The sequence below is a fragment of the Anabrus simplex genome, chromosome 13, assembly GCF_040414725.1.
Source record: "Anabrus simplex isolate iqAnaSimp1 chromosome 13, ASM4041472v1, whole genome shotgun sequence".
Taxonomy (NCBI): Eukaryota; Metazoa; Arthropoda; class Insecta; order Orthoptera; family Tettigoniidae; genus Anabrus; species Anabrus simplex.
This window is the reverse complement of record NC_090277.1, coordinates 98,941,493-98,957,839: the sequence shown is the minus strand read 5'-3', so window position 1 is coordinate 98,957,839 and position 16,347 is coordinate 98,941,493. Positions and strand designations below refer to the sequence as shown.

Here is a 16,347-nt window from a genome sequence, read left to right as displayed (position 1 = left end):
AGGCCTAGGAGTTGGAAGGAAGCAGCCGTGGCCTTAATTAAGGTACAGCCCCAGCATTTGCCTGGTGTGAAAATGGGAAACCACGGAAAACCATTTTCAGGGCTGCCGATAGTGGGATTCGAACCTACTATCTCCCAGATGCAAGCTCACAGCCGCGCTCTCCTGATTCTATTCAGTAACTTGTTCTTGTACTTTCTTTTAATCTTCTCCCCATATTATGGTACTATGTCATCCATTAAGGTGTGATGCAAGGTAACGAAAATCAGAAACTTTATTAATTTTGCAGCTGTAAGTGGATAAACTTCCCTCTGTTTTCCTGTTCCTAATCATTTTTCTATCCTACTATATATATGTTTTGAAATAATTGTTCATTTATTTTCAGGTGAAAATGATATTACCGCTTCTGTATACATCGCTACAGAATTACTCTGCCACTTTCAATGCTATGAAGGAGACCAACGAACATCAACCCCACGAGGAACTTATTACGAACATCAACTTGTGGCTTAGAGCAGTAAGTATTCTGACACAGAGTTCATCTCATACTACAAGAACAAGTTGGATAAAAATCGCAGAGGAGCTGTCAGGACCAGATTTGCAGTATGCGTCACGTAATTGAAAAATCATATGTGAGGAATAGACAGTTATGCTTGTGTTTCTTAGATATAACAGAGTACCATAGAAAAGATGTTGGCCATACTGAGAGAGTACAGGGTCAGGTGTAGGTTGTTACTGAATATTAAAGAAATTTATCGATCATCTGGTTCAAAAGTAATACATCTCAAAAAAGCTAGTTCTGAGTTATATGAGATTGAAAATTTATGTGTCTCTATAAAATCAGATATTCTTGGTAGCATTTTTTATATCCCTCGGAGTCACTGTAGAAAAATGACACATGACATATTGTTCCTATTCAGAACTACTATATTTCATAAAGGTGCAGTTGTGAAAAGTTCAACGCAACAATTGTGGACATTTCTATAGTGACTTTTTTCGTCTTAGTTTGGTTTTGATTAGCAATATGACTTATTGCTGTACTCAACCAGAGAGAGATTGAAAAATGTAAGAGAATCATATAAATAACTCAAAATTGACAATTTTTTAGTTCACATTTAACCATCTTAATTTGTAACTTGATGTTTTATTTCAACTAATCAATACATATATATTTTACAGACAGGACTAGTTTTGACCTATGTCTCGGTCATCTTCAGCTATTCATTTATACAAGTTCAACTAAAATAAGGACACAATAATTAAATAAAATGGTATTTGTAAACTCCGAGCATAAAGTATATTGTAAATACATTGTAAAACACTTTAGTCCACATTAAAATTCTTGAATTTTCACTTGACACTAGTCTTCTGAAATGGAAAAAAAAAAACGAAATGGCGTATGGCTTTTAGTACCGGGATGTGTCCGAGGACTTCGGCTCGCCAGGTGCAGGTCTTTTGATTTTGACTCCCGTAGGCGACGTGCGTGTTTGATGAGGAAGACGACATACACCCAGCCCCCGTGCCAGCAAAATGAACCAACGATGGTTAAAATTCTCGACCCTGCTGGGAATCGAACCTGGGACTCCTATGCCTGAATTCCAGCATGCTAACCATTCAGTCATGGAGCCGGATGTCTTCTGAAATAATGAGAATAGACTCATTTGAAAACTTCATGGGAATGTTCTAATTGTGTACAGGTTGTGGATACAAATTAACAGTTTTCTAAATATTCAAAAGATTATGTACAAATTACAGGCAAAACAGCTAGGTAATGGTTGTTGACATGTTCAAAACAAATAGTTTAAATTGGGACATGAAGAAATTATTTCATCTCGAACACATTGAGTCCTATGCATACCTGCCAACTTTCCCGGGAGACTCCCGATTTTTGACAGTTTTTCCTGCCTCCCGATTATTCTATTATTTCTCCCGATTTTTGCTTATTTTTTGGTGAACTTCAAACATTTGTTTTCAAATCCCACCATTTCAGCATTGTACGCTAGTGGCCGGAAGTCCTTCGCTTTTTGGCCGCTTCAAATGAAATATTGACGTTTAATAATACGAGAAATGCGTGCGACTGTGCGATGTTTATTGAAACCTGTATATCGCGACGCATATATCGATTGTCAATCTCTCGTTCTCGCGTGCTATGTTCGTGTTCGTTCACATCAGTCTAGTCGATTGTAGAGACTAGTCGCTAGATTTGGAGTCATTTTTAGTAATTTAATGACAGAATTTCAAACATAGCGACTAGTGACTTTTTTGGGGGGATTTTGGGAGCTATTTGGAGACAATTATCACAAATTTTACTTGATGAAAATAGCATTGCACTTAGTATAATCGTGCGGGCGCGTGATGCAATGTATCAATCTATGCATTTGCTAAGTAATGGTATATAAGTGCATGATTGATTCACTGGTGTGGGAAATGAGTTCATATTATTTTTGGAAGGCTTATCAGATACTGATCATCTCACTCACATACTTTCTGTGAGGGAATAGAGATGAGTAATTTTTAGCCTTGTAGCCTCGTATAGCTACAGTCGGGTTTTGAGATGAGAAGTGTTATATACAATAGTACTCCTGTATTACACTTCTTCTTCTTCTTGAGGCGCCTTCTCCTAGCGGAGGTTGGCGGTCCACATAGCCAGCTCTGGACGTGATGTTGCAGCATGGAAAGCATCTTCTGAAGTGCAGTTGTGCCATCTTCGGATGTCCTTCAGCCATGAATTCTTCCTCCTGCCAACAGACATTTTCCCCTGTATTTTACCTTCAATGATGAGCTGTAATAGCTGGTACTTCTCGCCTCTCATAATGTGCCCTAGATATTGGTTTTTTTTTTTTTAACAGTAAGTAATAGTTCTTTTTGTTTCTTTATGCGATGAAGGACTTCATCATTTGAAATTTTCAGCACCCATGGTATTCGGAGTAGGCTGCGATATAGATACATTCCAAAAGCATCAATTCTTTTTTCTAGATTTTGGTCAAGGGTCCAGCTTTCACGTCCAAAGAGAAAAATGGAGAATACATAGCACTGAATCATTCGCATTCTTAATTGCACACTTAGGTCTGATTTTGTAAATAGCTGTTTCATGCTAAAAAATTGCCTCCTGGCCTGTTCTATTCTTGATTTTATCTCTCTCTTGGAATCACACTCCTCATCTAGCACAGTACCCAAGTATTTGAAGGAGGATACTTGTTCAATCTTACTGCCGTTTATTGATTGGTTTGCTGGAATTTTTCTTTTAGAATAAGCAGTTTTGACCAAATGTATCTCCTTATTTTTCCTGATTTTCATATCAAAATCTCCTGATTTTTGGTTTTGTAAAGTTGGTAGGTATGCCTATGAGAATAACATGTATATCACAGTCTATTGATGATCTATAGTATGAAGAAGTGGAAGAGGCTCATTAACAGTATACAATGATGATGATGATGATGATGATGATGATGATGATGATGATGATGATGATGATGATGAGTATGAATCTGATGTATGTAGTTCATAAAGCAGCTAAGTAGGCAAAATGATCAATCATCAAAGATGTAATAATTGAAGGATACCCAATGTTCTTAAAGGGAGTTTGCATCCGTCCTTAAGAGCATTAAATGGGGATATCTAAAAAGAGTAGGAAAAATGTTTACTGGTCGATGCTAAGAGAAGTATGAGAAATAAAATTTGTAAACAAATAATGGGAAGTCGAACTTACCCTTTGAGGTTGCTGTGTGACACCTGGCCCAGCTGTCATAGACACACTAACTTAGAGTTAGTAGTGGCATGGCGAAGGATGAAGCGGCAGGTGAGGGGGGATATTAGAGGGCAAATGGGGAAGGGGAATGGACAGAGGGAGAGATACAGTTCTCTTCATCCTTGGCCGCGCCACTACTACTATCTCTAAGTTAGTGAAAAGTTCCAAATAATAGGTAGTAACTAGGTTCAAGATATAGAAAGAGAATAGGTGGCATACAGGGATGTCATTGTAAAAGAAACAGCAGGGAAACGTCTAGGAACAACTGTATGTAAATTTGGGGAAAATTGAACATCTTGAAGGAATGCTTTTCGTTGGATTTTTTCCAATTCTCTAATCAGGTAATTCAGGGATGAGGTGACAGGTCTGGTGAGTGTGGCAGGTGTTTCAGTACTTCCCACTTCTCCACGGAGCTTGACTCACTACTGCAGTACCATCGCCCTGTGCGTGATAACTATCCACAGTACCACCATCTTGTGCCGTGTCCATGCAAGGCACACTTCGCAGGATACATGACCATTGTATGGTAGCACCGCATAAGTGTGAGGGAGAAAAAATACTTGTTCTGACTTATGCCCCAACTCTCGTAGAAACACTTGACAGTTTTAATACAGTGAATAAATAGGTAAAGAAAAAATGTAATTAGTCCACCTTGGTCAATAAAATAAATGTTAAGCAAAAACACATTAAAGGTACATGTTTCAGTCCTACTAAGCCTTCTTCAGCCTTGTAAAAGAAATATACAGTTCATAGAATACTCCTAAATGTCCATGTGAAAGAATTAATTCTGAAACATTTTAACTTGTCATAACATAAAAACAAACCACACGGCACTACAGCCCTGAAGGACCTTGGCCTACCAAGTGACTGCTGCTCAACCCGAAGGCCTGCAGATCACGAGGCGTTGTGTGGTCAGCACGATGAATCCTCTCGGCTGTTATTCTTGGCATTCTAGACCGGGGCCGCCATCTCACCGTCAAATAGCTCCTCAATTCTAATCACATAGGCTCAGTGGACCTCGAACTAGCCCTCAGATCCAGGTAAAAATCCCTGACCTGGCCGGGAATCCAACTTGGGGCCTCCAGGTAAGAGGCAGGCATGCTACCCCTATACCACGGGGCTGGCTGAATATATACACTGCCTGACAAAAAAAGTTAAACACTCAGCGGGAGGGGTTCAAAGTAAATGAAACTACATATGCTGAAAACCATGTGCCTGTATTGAACTGATTACAATATGGGATGAAAAAGACTAGGCCGTTGGCAGTTTTTACAGGCGGAATGTTGGCACCAGGTCAGTAGGATGTCACACCGCCCAGCCGCGATGCATACCCTTATGCGGTTTGGAATGGTGTCAAACAGCTTTTGGGTCCTCTCCTGAGGCAAGTTCATCCACGGTTGTTACAGCTGTTCCTCCAGATCCCACAGCTTGGTACTGGGACGGAGTCCTCTTCCAATGTCATCCCACACGTGTTCAATGACGAAGAGGTCCGGGGATCTTGCTGGCCACGGGAGGACCTCAACATGCTCTAGGCAGTCCGTAGACACACGTGCTGTGTGCGGACCTTGTTGTAACACTGTCCCAGGGTGCTGTGCCATAAGGGGTAGGATGTGTGGACGCAGAATGTCTGTGACATATCGCCATTCCGTCAAAGTCTGCCAAAGCACTATTAGAGGTGACCTGAACGCATATCCTATGACTCCCCACAACACGATGCCAGGGATTACGCCTGTGTGTCTTTCCACAGTATGGGCAGGATCTTCCCTCTGCTCTCAACGTACTCATCAGTGAACATGATGTGACGCATTCGTCCTCTGTCCGTGCCTCCCGGGCAAGGCACCACTCATTTTAATATGAACTTCAAAGAGCACACAATATTTTATGGATTACAAAATATTCTTTAAAGTGCTGGAAAGTAAATCTTCTGTTTCCTCTGTGGACAGATTTATATTGATTCAAACTGCATTCAACATCAGAAGAGGTAATGGGGGCACATTAAACTTTACAATGTCTGCTGGGGTCCAATGTCAACTTCATACAACATTGCACCAACCTTTCCAATTTCTTCATATGCTGGGTATTATTTTGAAAGTACAGTGTCCATCTTCATTTTGGCTATATCTGCAGCTTTATCTCTACCATGGTTCAGTTGTTCCACAGTATTATTTACAATTTTGAAAACTTTGAGAAAATGACAGATGCAAGTTTTGGAGAATTTTTAGTGCTTTTGTGATGCATCAAAAATTATGCTGAATGTAACTTACTGTAAGTCTTTCCTCACACTTGTGTCATAGACAGCTGTTTTTTCAGCTTTAGTTGAGGCTGGATCTTCAGAGTCCAGTACATACAGAACATTCTTAATAGAATCCCATAGAGTCCCATAAAACACTGAAAGAGAATGCCCAAATTATGAAATAATCGCGAAACCACTGGCTCACTATCGATTGTTAAACTGTACAAGAAATTAAAATATTAAATGTAAATATAAATTGTTAATTTGTATCTCCAATATTGAGAGGACTGTTAATTTAATAGAATGTATATTTTTTTAGCCAAAATATGGACTATATTGATTTGAATGACTAAGAATATACATATGTGCTAAACTCAAAAAAAAAAAAATACCGAGCTCGATAGCTGCAGTCGCTTAAGTGCGGCCGGTATCCAGTAATCGGGAGATAGTGGGTTCGAGCCCCACTGTCGGCAGCCCTGAAGATGGTTTTCCGTGGTTTCCCATTTTCACACCAGGCAAATGCCGGGGCTGTACCTTAATTTAGGCCACAGCCACTTCCTTCCACTTCCTAGGCCTTTCCTACCCCATCATCGCTAGAAGACATATCTGTGTCGGTGCGACGTAAAGCAAATAGGAAAAAAAAAAAAAAACCCTCCAAAATATAGAAAAATATAGAGAATAAACACAGCATTTTTCAACTTCCCACATCATGGTTCATAAAGATAATACAAACTATGATTAATTTTAGTTTCCTAAATAGATGTGTGTTTACATACAAATTTGTTCCCTGTTACTTACAAATAGTCAGTAGAAGTTTATGTGTGGTCATTGTCTGTCCAGGTGCTGTGTGAAGTAGAGTTTGCTATCATCAACATCAACATGATGATCCCCAAGTGGAAGCCTCTAAACCACGACGCTCTCGCCGGCTGGTTCAAAATACCGCACGAGACTCTGCTGAAGGAGTGGGGAGTTCACGAGCGGTACAGTAAGTTTCTCCAAGACTGGTCGTACATCCTCAGGGATGTCATGCGTAAGAAGAACAGCAAGAGGTGTACTCAGAGTGGAAAGAAGGACCCATCTCTTTCATTTGTCAACCCTACATCGGCAAGTTCCGACTCGGACGACTTCAGATACGAGACAGAAGATGTTTCTCGGAAAGAAGCATAAGTGGAGTACATTCTGTACTGCAGAGGTGAGCTTAATGAGCATTTACAGTAATAAAGGGAAAGGTTTTGTCTTGTTTGTTATGGATCTTTCCAGTATTATAAGCAATGCCAACAACGCTACCGCTGTTTAATAATAATAATAATAATAATAATAATAATAATAATAATAATATGAAGGGTGTACTATATTGCTTTACCCTTTTTTTTTCTACCCAAATGAAGTACATTACACATCAGTTGTTACATCCACCTTCTCAACAAAATCTCCTTGTAACTGGATGCACTTTTGCCATCGAAGTGTCAGTCCCTCCAGACCTTCCTGAAGCCATTCTTTTGGAGTGCTGTGTACCCATGCCTTGACATCTGTGTCCAGTTCTGCAGAATCCGCCAAATAGCAACCACGCAGAGGTTTGTTCATGTTCCCGAACAGGTGATAATCATTTGGGGCCAAGTCGGGAAGTATGGTGGATGTGGCAGCACCGTGAATCCCATTTGATCAATGGCAGCGGTGGTCTCTCGGCTAGTGTGGAGCCGGGCATTGTCATGTTGCAGAAGCACACCTTTAGCCCATTTTCCTGGCCGCTTAGTTTGAATGGCACAATGTAAGCGCTTAAGGGTTGCCACATATGCTGCACTGTTAATTGTGGCCCAAAATTCCAGCCAGTCAATGAGGTTGATGCCCTCTGTGTCCCAGAATATTGTTGCCATTCGCTTGCCAACTGATGGCACTGTTCGAGATTTCTTTGGCGGTGGAATGCCCCTAGTTTCGGCCTCAGCCACACAGTTATTTACATTGGAAAATACTAGAAGCAATACTCAAACAAGAAAAAACACATCAGGACTTACATAATTAAACAGACTGTTGTTTCAATAAGTTTTAAGGAAGAAGAACCTGTATTTATTATCTAAAACAGTATAAGTCGCATATTATGAGGAACTAAGAAACTGTGTTAAAAATGACAGAGGTTTTTATAGAAACATCAAATTTCCTGTGTATCAACTATATCAAACCATAGTCTTTTTAAGCACCTAAAAAACAATTCTAGACGCACAAAAAGATACTTTATTTTTTAACAAAACATGTTACTTGTATAACATAAAAAAAGGGTTAATACTAACTAGCCAAGTTTTAATATTTTCCATGTAAAATAGGACTTGTTGTTTTAAAAACTGGTTAAATGGCAAAAAGTAGATTCTTTTATCAATTTTACATGATTCTATTGTACATAAGGTATACCAAATCATAGACTTTGCCAATTATATATAAAATAATTTTAGATGCACTAAATAATATTGTATTTTTCAAAAAAGACATGTTAATTTGTATAGTACAATGGGCCTATGCTATTTAGCTATATTTTTAATGTTTTTCATGTAAGAATAGGACTTGCTATTGCATATTTTTAAATTTTTGAATGTTCCTTGCTATAAAAAACTCAATGGCTGATGATGGCATAGTGGATTGCCGAAACCGGTACCAAAGATGTATTTTATGATAAGTTAAATAAATATGTGATGTTCTAAATAGACCATTACGATAACGTATTGAATAGGTGGAACCTTTAGCTTTACTAAGCATTGTAAAATCTTGAGTCAATACGGACAAAAAATGAAGTTTTTAATACTAAATAAGGAATGCCCCTATGCTTCCATTGCATCGATTGTTGTTTCGTTTGTGACTCATGGTAATGGAGCCATGTCTCATCACCAGTCACAAGCCTAGCCATGAAGTTGGCTGGACCTTGATCATGACGTTGCAAACGTTCTCTGCGAACGTCCACACACCTCTGCTTTTTGTCTGCAGACAAGACTCTAGGCACCCGCGTGGATGAAACCTTCCCCAACTGTAAGTGGTCGTTCACAATCCGCTGTAGGGTGATTCGGCTAATTCCCGTGACTGCCTCCATTTCCGTAAATGTGATGCATTTGTTTCCTTGGATGGCCCGTTCGACCCGGGCAATGTTGGCTGGTGTTGACACTGTCACATTCCTTCTAGAACTGGTTCCCTTGTCCACCTTGTCCAACCTTCCACCCAGTTGTAAACTGTTTTCTGTGATGGCGCATATTCTTCACAGACTGCCACCAAGCGCCGATGAATTTCTGCAGTGGTCACACCTTCTTTCCATAAGAACCAAGTCGTATAGCGCTGTACCTGATGGTTGCTTTCCATGTTGTCTGCTCCTACGCTGACAGTGTTGTTATGAAATGGCTATGATGAGTGGATTCGTTGGCCCTTGTGCATGTGCTGCTACCAGGCATACTGGCCTTCGGTTCAGAGGGTCCCAAGTTCGATTCCCGGCTGGGTTGGGGATTTTAACTTTCATTGGTTAATTGCGATGGCTTGGAGGCTGAGTGTTTGTGCTGTCCCCAACATCCCTGCAACTCTCACACCACACAACACTATCCTCCACTACAATAACACACAGTTACCTACACATGGCAGATGCCACCCACCCTCATCGGAGGGTCTGTCTTAGAAGGGCTGGACTCGGCTAGAAATAGCCACATGAAATTATTATTGTGGTTGTAATATATTTTCAAATCTTTGGTATAGTTCTTGGTTTGTTCTTAAACATAAAGTAAATTCATCTGTTGGTGTCTTGAATCCAAGAACCTTTCTAAAGAAGTTCCTTTCTTTTCTTTTCCAGGTCTGGGAGTCCTTTACTGGCCATTATCTCAGTAGAATATAATCATTCAGAACTGTAATGCATGAATTTGGCCTCATACAATAATGATTTTGATTCGTAAGTGTTCTGACATAGTCTGAGTGTCGTCTCCATCTTTTTTGCCCGTTCTTCAATTGCTGCCTTTTCATTGATGTTTGGCGTCAGAATCTCACGTTTGTAATTGATGTCACCATACTTGTTCTTCATTATCCAAGATGGATCTGTGGCATTTATGTTCATATAATCTGTTTTGCAAAAGATATTTGTAATCCTGTTTTTCTGATGTTTCCTTGAGGACTTCAATCTGCTTAATTGCAAGCTGTAGATTCTCTGCAAAAAACACTTTATCACCAGCAAATGATGATGCTGATGTTGATGATGATGATGATTATGATGATTATTATTATTATTATTATTATTATTATTATTATTATTATTATTATTATTATTATTATTATTATTATTATTATTATTATTATTTACAATGTGGCCTGCTAGGGACCATATGTCAATTTTTATTTCATCCGTCCGTGTTTCCTCTTTCATTCTTTCCAGTATTCCTTCATCATTGTATTGTGCTGTCTGGCTCCACAGCTAAATGGTTAGCGTACTGACCTGTGGTCCAGGGAATCTCGGGTTCAATTCGTTAATTCCAAAGGCTCAGGGGCTGGGTGTGTGTCTGTCAGTGTGTGCCGTTATCACCATTACAATTCATCACGGGTAGGGAATCTTCGCAGACACGCAGGTCGCCTATAAGGAGTCAACTCTCAAAAAGACCTGCACCAGACCTCCTCGGAGGCCACATGCCATTACTGTTTTATTGCACTCTCCATAGACAACTTTGGATGAGGTTACTTTTTCATTCTTTCTTGAAATCCTTCCGTTCTTAAAACCTTATTTTTTGTTTAATCTCTTTTTCGATAGTCTTTTCCTCTCTTATTTTTGTTTCTTTGTAAATCTTTCTTGACCCCTTGAATCCAGCTTGCTATTGCTTTTCCTGTTTTGTCAATCTTTTATCATCCATTCTATAGATGTTTCCAAAATAGCACTCTCCTTTTTCCTTATTGTTTCTGTTATTTTTGTTGAACCTAAGAATTTTCTCATGATTCTTCTTTCTAGTACTTCGAGTTTATCTAAATGATAGTTCAAAACTAGTCATTCACTTGCGTGAAGACATTCCACTTTCACCACTGCATTGTAGTGCCGTATTTTAAGATTTTTAGTTAAGCATTTTATTAATTTATATTATTTTTATTATTAATATAATTATACTATTATAATGTTATAATTATAGCCACAAATTGGATTGAGATCTATATAGGTTTTCAACCTGGTGATATCACCTGTATCATTTTTTTTTTTTTAGAATCAATTCACGAAAGATCTACAGTATAAAAAATAGTGTTATTTAGTATAATTTGCTACTTCTAAAGAAATTCTTAGCAATGCAGTAACAACTAGAACTGAAATATCAAGTAGACATCTGATACAATTCCAAGAAATTGGCTGGCCAATGATGAATGGAATTGTATATATGTTATGTACATGTTATATTTATATGTTATTTAAATTATTTTGTGTTTGTCTCTAAATCAAGAAAATGTGAAATATTTTGTCTAAATCAACCTACTGAATAAAGCTTTTTTAAAAATTGTAATTTTCTCCAAATATTTCTATTGTAATTTTGGATCTCCAAATACATTGTAACGACACCTTATTTCCCGTCCCCAACCACAGGCCAAACAGTAGCCACAGCATCAGTGCTGAAATAGATAAATGTTCGCACAAACCATCCATCTAGCAAACAGTCAAATTCAGATCTTGTAAGTGCCTGTCAGCTGTGACAAGACCTACACCCAGAGCCGTATTTAGGCACGGGCCTTATGGGCCAGGACCATCCAGCCCCGCGGTGTAGTGGGCAATGTGTCCGCCTGTCATCCGGCGGCCCTGGGTTCGAATCCCGGCTGGGTAAAAGGTTTTTAATTGTGAATGATTATCCCTGGCCTGGGGACTGGGTGTTTGTGTTGTCCTTAATGTTCCTTTCCTCACATTCAACACTTTACACTTCCACAATTTCCAAATACATGGAGGTTCATAACATATAGTGCAAAGTAGGGACAAAAGATCTTCTTAGGTCGTCGCCCCGAGTAAATAGCATTTTTTTAAAAAGGGCCCGGACCATGGCAGCAAATATGAAGAGGTCTAATAGTTTGAAAACGAGTTTTTAGAATGCACACGCTTTTGTTGTATTCAAAAGCATAAGCTCCCAACATGAATAATGGAATTATCGTTCTGCTGATGTGAAAGTTGCCTGTAATAATATTATAAATACCATCGCATTGTTGAAACACAGCCTTCTCGGTTCTGCGTACGGGTATCAAGATGACTTTGAGCTACAAACTCAGTCAAGCGGGCAGTGAATCAATGCCACCTAGAGACAACCCATAATACCAAGAGTTCCGGAAAAGCCTGTGAAAGAATTTTTTTTCATTTTTTTAAGAGTTTTATTAAGCATTTTTCATGTTCCGTACAAGACATGGATGGTCAAAAATGATTACAGTAAGTGGTGCAAATTATCACAGATAATAATAAATAATAATCGTATGTCCTCAGCTACCGTGTGCAGACATTTCAATTTGACGCCATCTGGCTGTCTGCTCGTCAATTTCGATGTTCCGTTTTACTCCAGGCCCACTAGATGGCAGGCCGAGTAAACCGAAACTCTCTTGGACATCTATGGCTGAGATTTAATGAATTTTGTCGGGTAAACACCAAATGTGTCACCAGAGATCTTTTACATGCCGACATCGTACGACATGGAGTGTCGAATGGACTTTTTTCCGCCCTTCAAAAATCCGACTACTTCTGCCGGGTTTGAACCCGCTATCTTGGGATCCGGAGGCCGACACTCTACCACTGATCCACAGAGGCAGCTATTATCACAGATTAACAGAATAGAAGAAGAGGGAAAGTATTTATTGTCCAATCTTCCTGCAACAGTTGCAGGTTGCCCAAAGATAAAGAGTACCTTCACAACAATATATGGATATCATATGATGTTACATGTAGCCAATCGAGTGAGGCAGGTCAAACATTTGTTTGAGGTCCGCAAGCATGGTTCTTGAAGATCATGATGGACTTCTTGAGTATGGTAATCGCAATGTTATATATGAAATCTCTATTCAGCCCAAAGGTATTGCAGAAGTTGACAAAAAATGTAGGTATGGTTCCTCGAGCACCTAACATCAAGCCGATTACAGAGATGGATGAGAGCTTATACTTTCGCTTATAGAAGTCCACCATTTCTTCATAAATTCTTCTTTTTTCTGCATCGACCTCTTCTGGTTGGTTTTCGTTGGTCTCAAATCTAATTGTTGGATCAATGATGAAATCTTCAGAACAGGATGGCTTAAAAGCAATAATGTCAATGCGTCGGTTGCTTCCTCTGTTGGAGAGACCATGTACTTCTTCATAGACATTATAACCTTAACCTCTCAAACACCAAAATTAGACTTGTTTTTCCACAGGATCCAAACTATAACTCAAACAACTTCTTGTGCAATGACAAAAAGAATTATGGTAACTGCACAGGAGTGTACGCCCACTTTTAGGTATGTTTCATTGGTCTGCTGTTGGAACTGTACGTGAAGACGATCTAGTACCAAGAGAAGGTATTTTTAAACCAAATGATTACCCTTATTTTTGGCTTATGAATAATGTTACTAGAGACTACCGTGCTAAGAGTGGAGTGAAACAGAATCAGAACATTTCTTGTAATTCTATGCAAATGTATTCAGACAAGTAGTGATTCCTGACAAAAGTGCTGTTTGAAAGAATGCTTTTAAATGGAGACGTTATGAAACATGAATTAATATCTGGTTTATTCCTGCAGCCAACGATCTCTTTTTCTGTTCCTTGTCAATGTTTTGGAGAAACATCCCAATTTGCAACAACTGACTTCAATGATTGGAAGCACGGAAATCAGCAGTTAACGGAACATGAGAATTTCCACTCTCATCGGGTAGCGAATTGTGCAGAGTTGACAGTCGTCTGCTCTCTTAGTTGGAAGTATTAATTTTTAATTATTTATAAGATGTTTACGGCCATTAGAGACACAATAACAAACATTTACATATTTTAGAAGCTTTCTTTGTAGCCCAGTATCGTTGCAATCTCTCTCTGGCAGTTTGTCTCCTTTCTGCTGTCCACCCGCTATTCTTCTTAACGAAAACCTTGAAGTTACGGATCTGGTGTTGGTACTTCGTTCTGTTGACAGTGTCTTCACGGAAGGGATCCAACACTGTGAAGATTGAAGATATCAGCGATAGAAAGACAAGGGCCACAAAGTGAGTGAAAATGAAAGACACCCTAGGCCTAGAAAGTTGTAATACCGTAGGGGTCGGAAAAGTACAAGAGTTGACCGAGGGAAGTCAGATAGGATGGATGAAAGCGAGGAGCCTGGCACAACTGGAAGCAGTGCCAGGACTCATCTCAGTGCCCTGTGGTCGCTAACCCATGCTCCTAAGTTGAGAGTCCCTTGCGACAGGCAGGGAATACTGTGGGTGTTATTCTACTGCCCCTACCTACAGGGGACGTGGAGTTAGATAACTTTCTTCTTTAGCATGACATTCCTCTGGTTCATCGCTTTTCTGATACTACCGGTACGTAACGCACTGGTTTATCATAGTATTCCTCGTATTTGATCCTGAGGCGCTGATTGAAATGAGCAGTGTGCCCACTTAAAGGAATAATGGCAGAGGAGTGTTCACGGCTGTCTGCGGCCTGGTCATTCCAGGTGGGAACTTTGGACTGTTAGATCGGCAGCATAGCACTGTTCATTAAAAATGAGAAAATGTGCGGTTTTCTATTTGATAGAGTATTTCATATGATAGCATTGCTTGTAATTGCGACATTCCTACTGACTTCATTGTAATGACCTATGATGATTTCAGTTCGGAAAATCACAAAGACAGTCGTTCTGAGGATGTAAAAAGGCAGGTGGAGAGTGAGTGTATGCCATTATCATCAAACTGCCCACCTCGACTGACTGGCAGTACAGTAGGCAAGTGGGCCTGCCATCATAATGAAAACACCCTAAGTTCATTGTGACTGATGGTAGGCAAGAGGACCTGCCAGATTGGGACAAATATTCGTTTATAGGACGAGGAGTTAGGGATTGGAATAATTTACCAAGGGAGATGTTCAATAAATTTCGTAATTCTCACAAATTATTTACGACTTAGGCCTACTTACTTATAGTGTCCTATTAGTGCCGGGAGTGTCCGAGGACGTGTTCGGCTCTCCTGGTGCTGGTCGTTTTACTTGACTGCCATGGGCGGCCTACGCGTCTGGATGTGGGATTATTATAATGAGGTAGGGAGAGATGAAACCCAGTGTCGGCACGTAGCCTACTCCTCTCGAATAATGCCAAGGGGTCTGTTCAGAGCTTTACGTCGCCATCCGACGGACGAATCGCCATCAAAAGCATCATATTCCCTCACTCCATTTGAACACTGCGAGGAGATTTGGATTTGAATCCAGGCTTTTGGCACGCAAACTAGTGATGAGAAATTGTATACCACCAACTTTCCTACCCTGCCGGCCAACGTTGTGATGGTGAACATTTTTTCATTCAGGCAAAGTGGCTCAGGCGGTTGAGGTGTTCAAATTCGTCAGCTTCGTGTCGGTGGATTTACTGGCACGTAACATAACTCCTGCGGGTCTAAATTCTGGCACCTCGGCGTCTCCTTAAGCCAGAAAAGTAGTTACCGGAACGTAAAGCCAGCTACATTATAATAATCTACTAGCAGTTTCCCGCTGGCTCCGCCCGCAATGTACAAAGTATGATGTTATTCGGATGTATTTACAAAGTTTCGAGTTAATGAAATAAAGCACATGAACTGCTGTAGTAATAGAACGTAATATTATGTCAACAAAACACTTGATAATACATCACACAAAGAAATTGAATTAAACGTTCGTTGGAACAACACTACGCGCCGAACCGTTAAAAAGTCCTTCAACGATCTTCGTCATGGAGACAAATGTACTCGTAACTTTTCTCAGAGTCTACCAATTTAAGTAGTTACTACCTCCAAAGAAAGCGCTTGATCCACTGAGTGTTTAAACCAAAACGAACTGCGTACCTCAATTAGAAGCAAAGATATGATTGCTTCAATGAGAAAAAATGTTGAAGAAATGAGACGTCAAATTGAATGTGCACTCATAACTTTCCTCAGAATCAACCAATTTGAATAGTTAAGAGCCGAAATGAAAGAGCTTGATCCACTGAGTGTTCGTAGGCCAAAAACGAACTCCGTACCTCAATTAGAACCAAAGATATGATTGCTTCAAAGACACACACACACACAAAATTGAAAAATCAAGTCATTTGAGGAAGGCGGAAGTTAAGTGATTTATAGTACCCTGATGACAAATCTGTGCATGAATACTTTTCAGTTTAAAAAATGAAGGAAATCGACCGGATAGGGTTGTAGTAAGGATGTAAAGGAGAGGGCATATAAGTCTCTGGTAAGA

At 39.7% G+C, this 16,347-nt stretch overlaps 1 protein-coding gene across 1 annotated transcript in view; it reads left to right on the top strand.

The window, feature by feature from the left end:
- The window catches only part of LOC136885140 (uncharacterized), a 33,241-nt gene extending 23,171 nt beyond the window's left edge, over window positions 1–10,070 (top strand). The window contains exons 4-6 of the mRNA XM_067157609.2: window positions 383–514; window positions 6,819–7,170; window positions 9,793–10,070. Of these exons, the coding sequence (XP_067013710.2) occupies window positions 383–514; window positions 6,819–7,145 (459 nt within the window). The 3' untranslated portion in view covers window positions 7,146–7,170; window positions 9,793–10,070. The remainder of the gene's footprint in view (window positions 1–382; window positions 515–6,818; window positions 7,171–9,792) is intronic.
- Window positions 10,071–16,347: the final 6,277 nt, after the last annotated feature.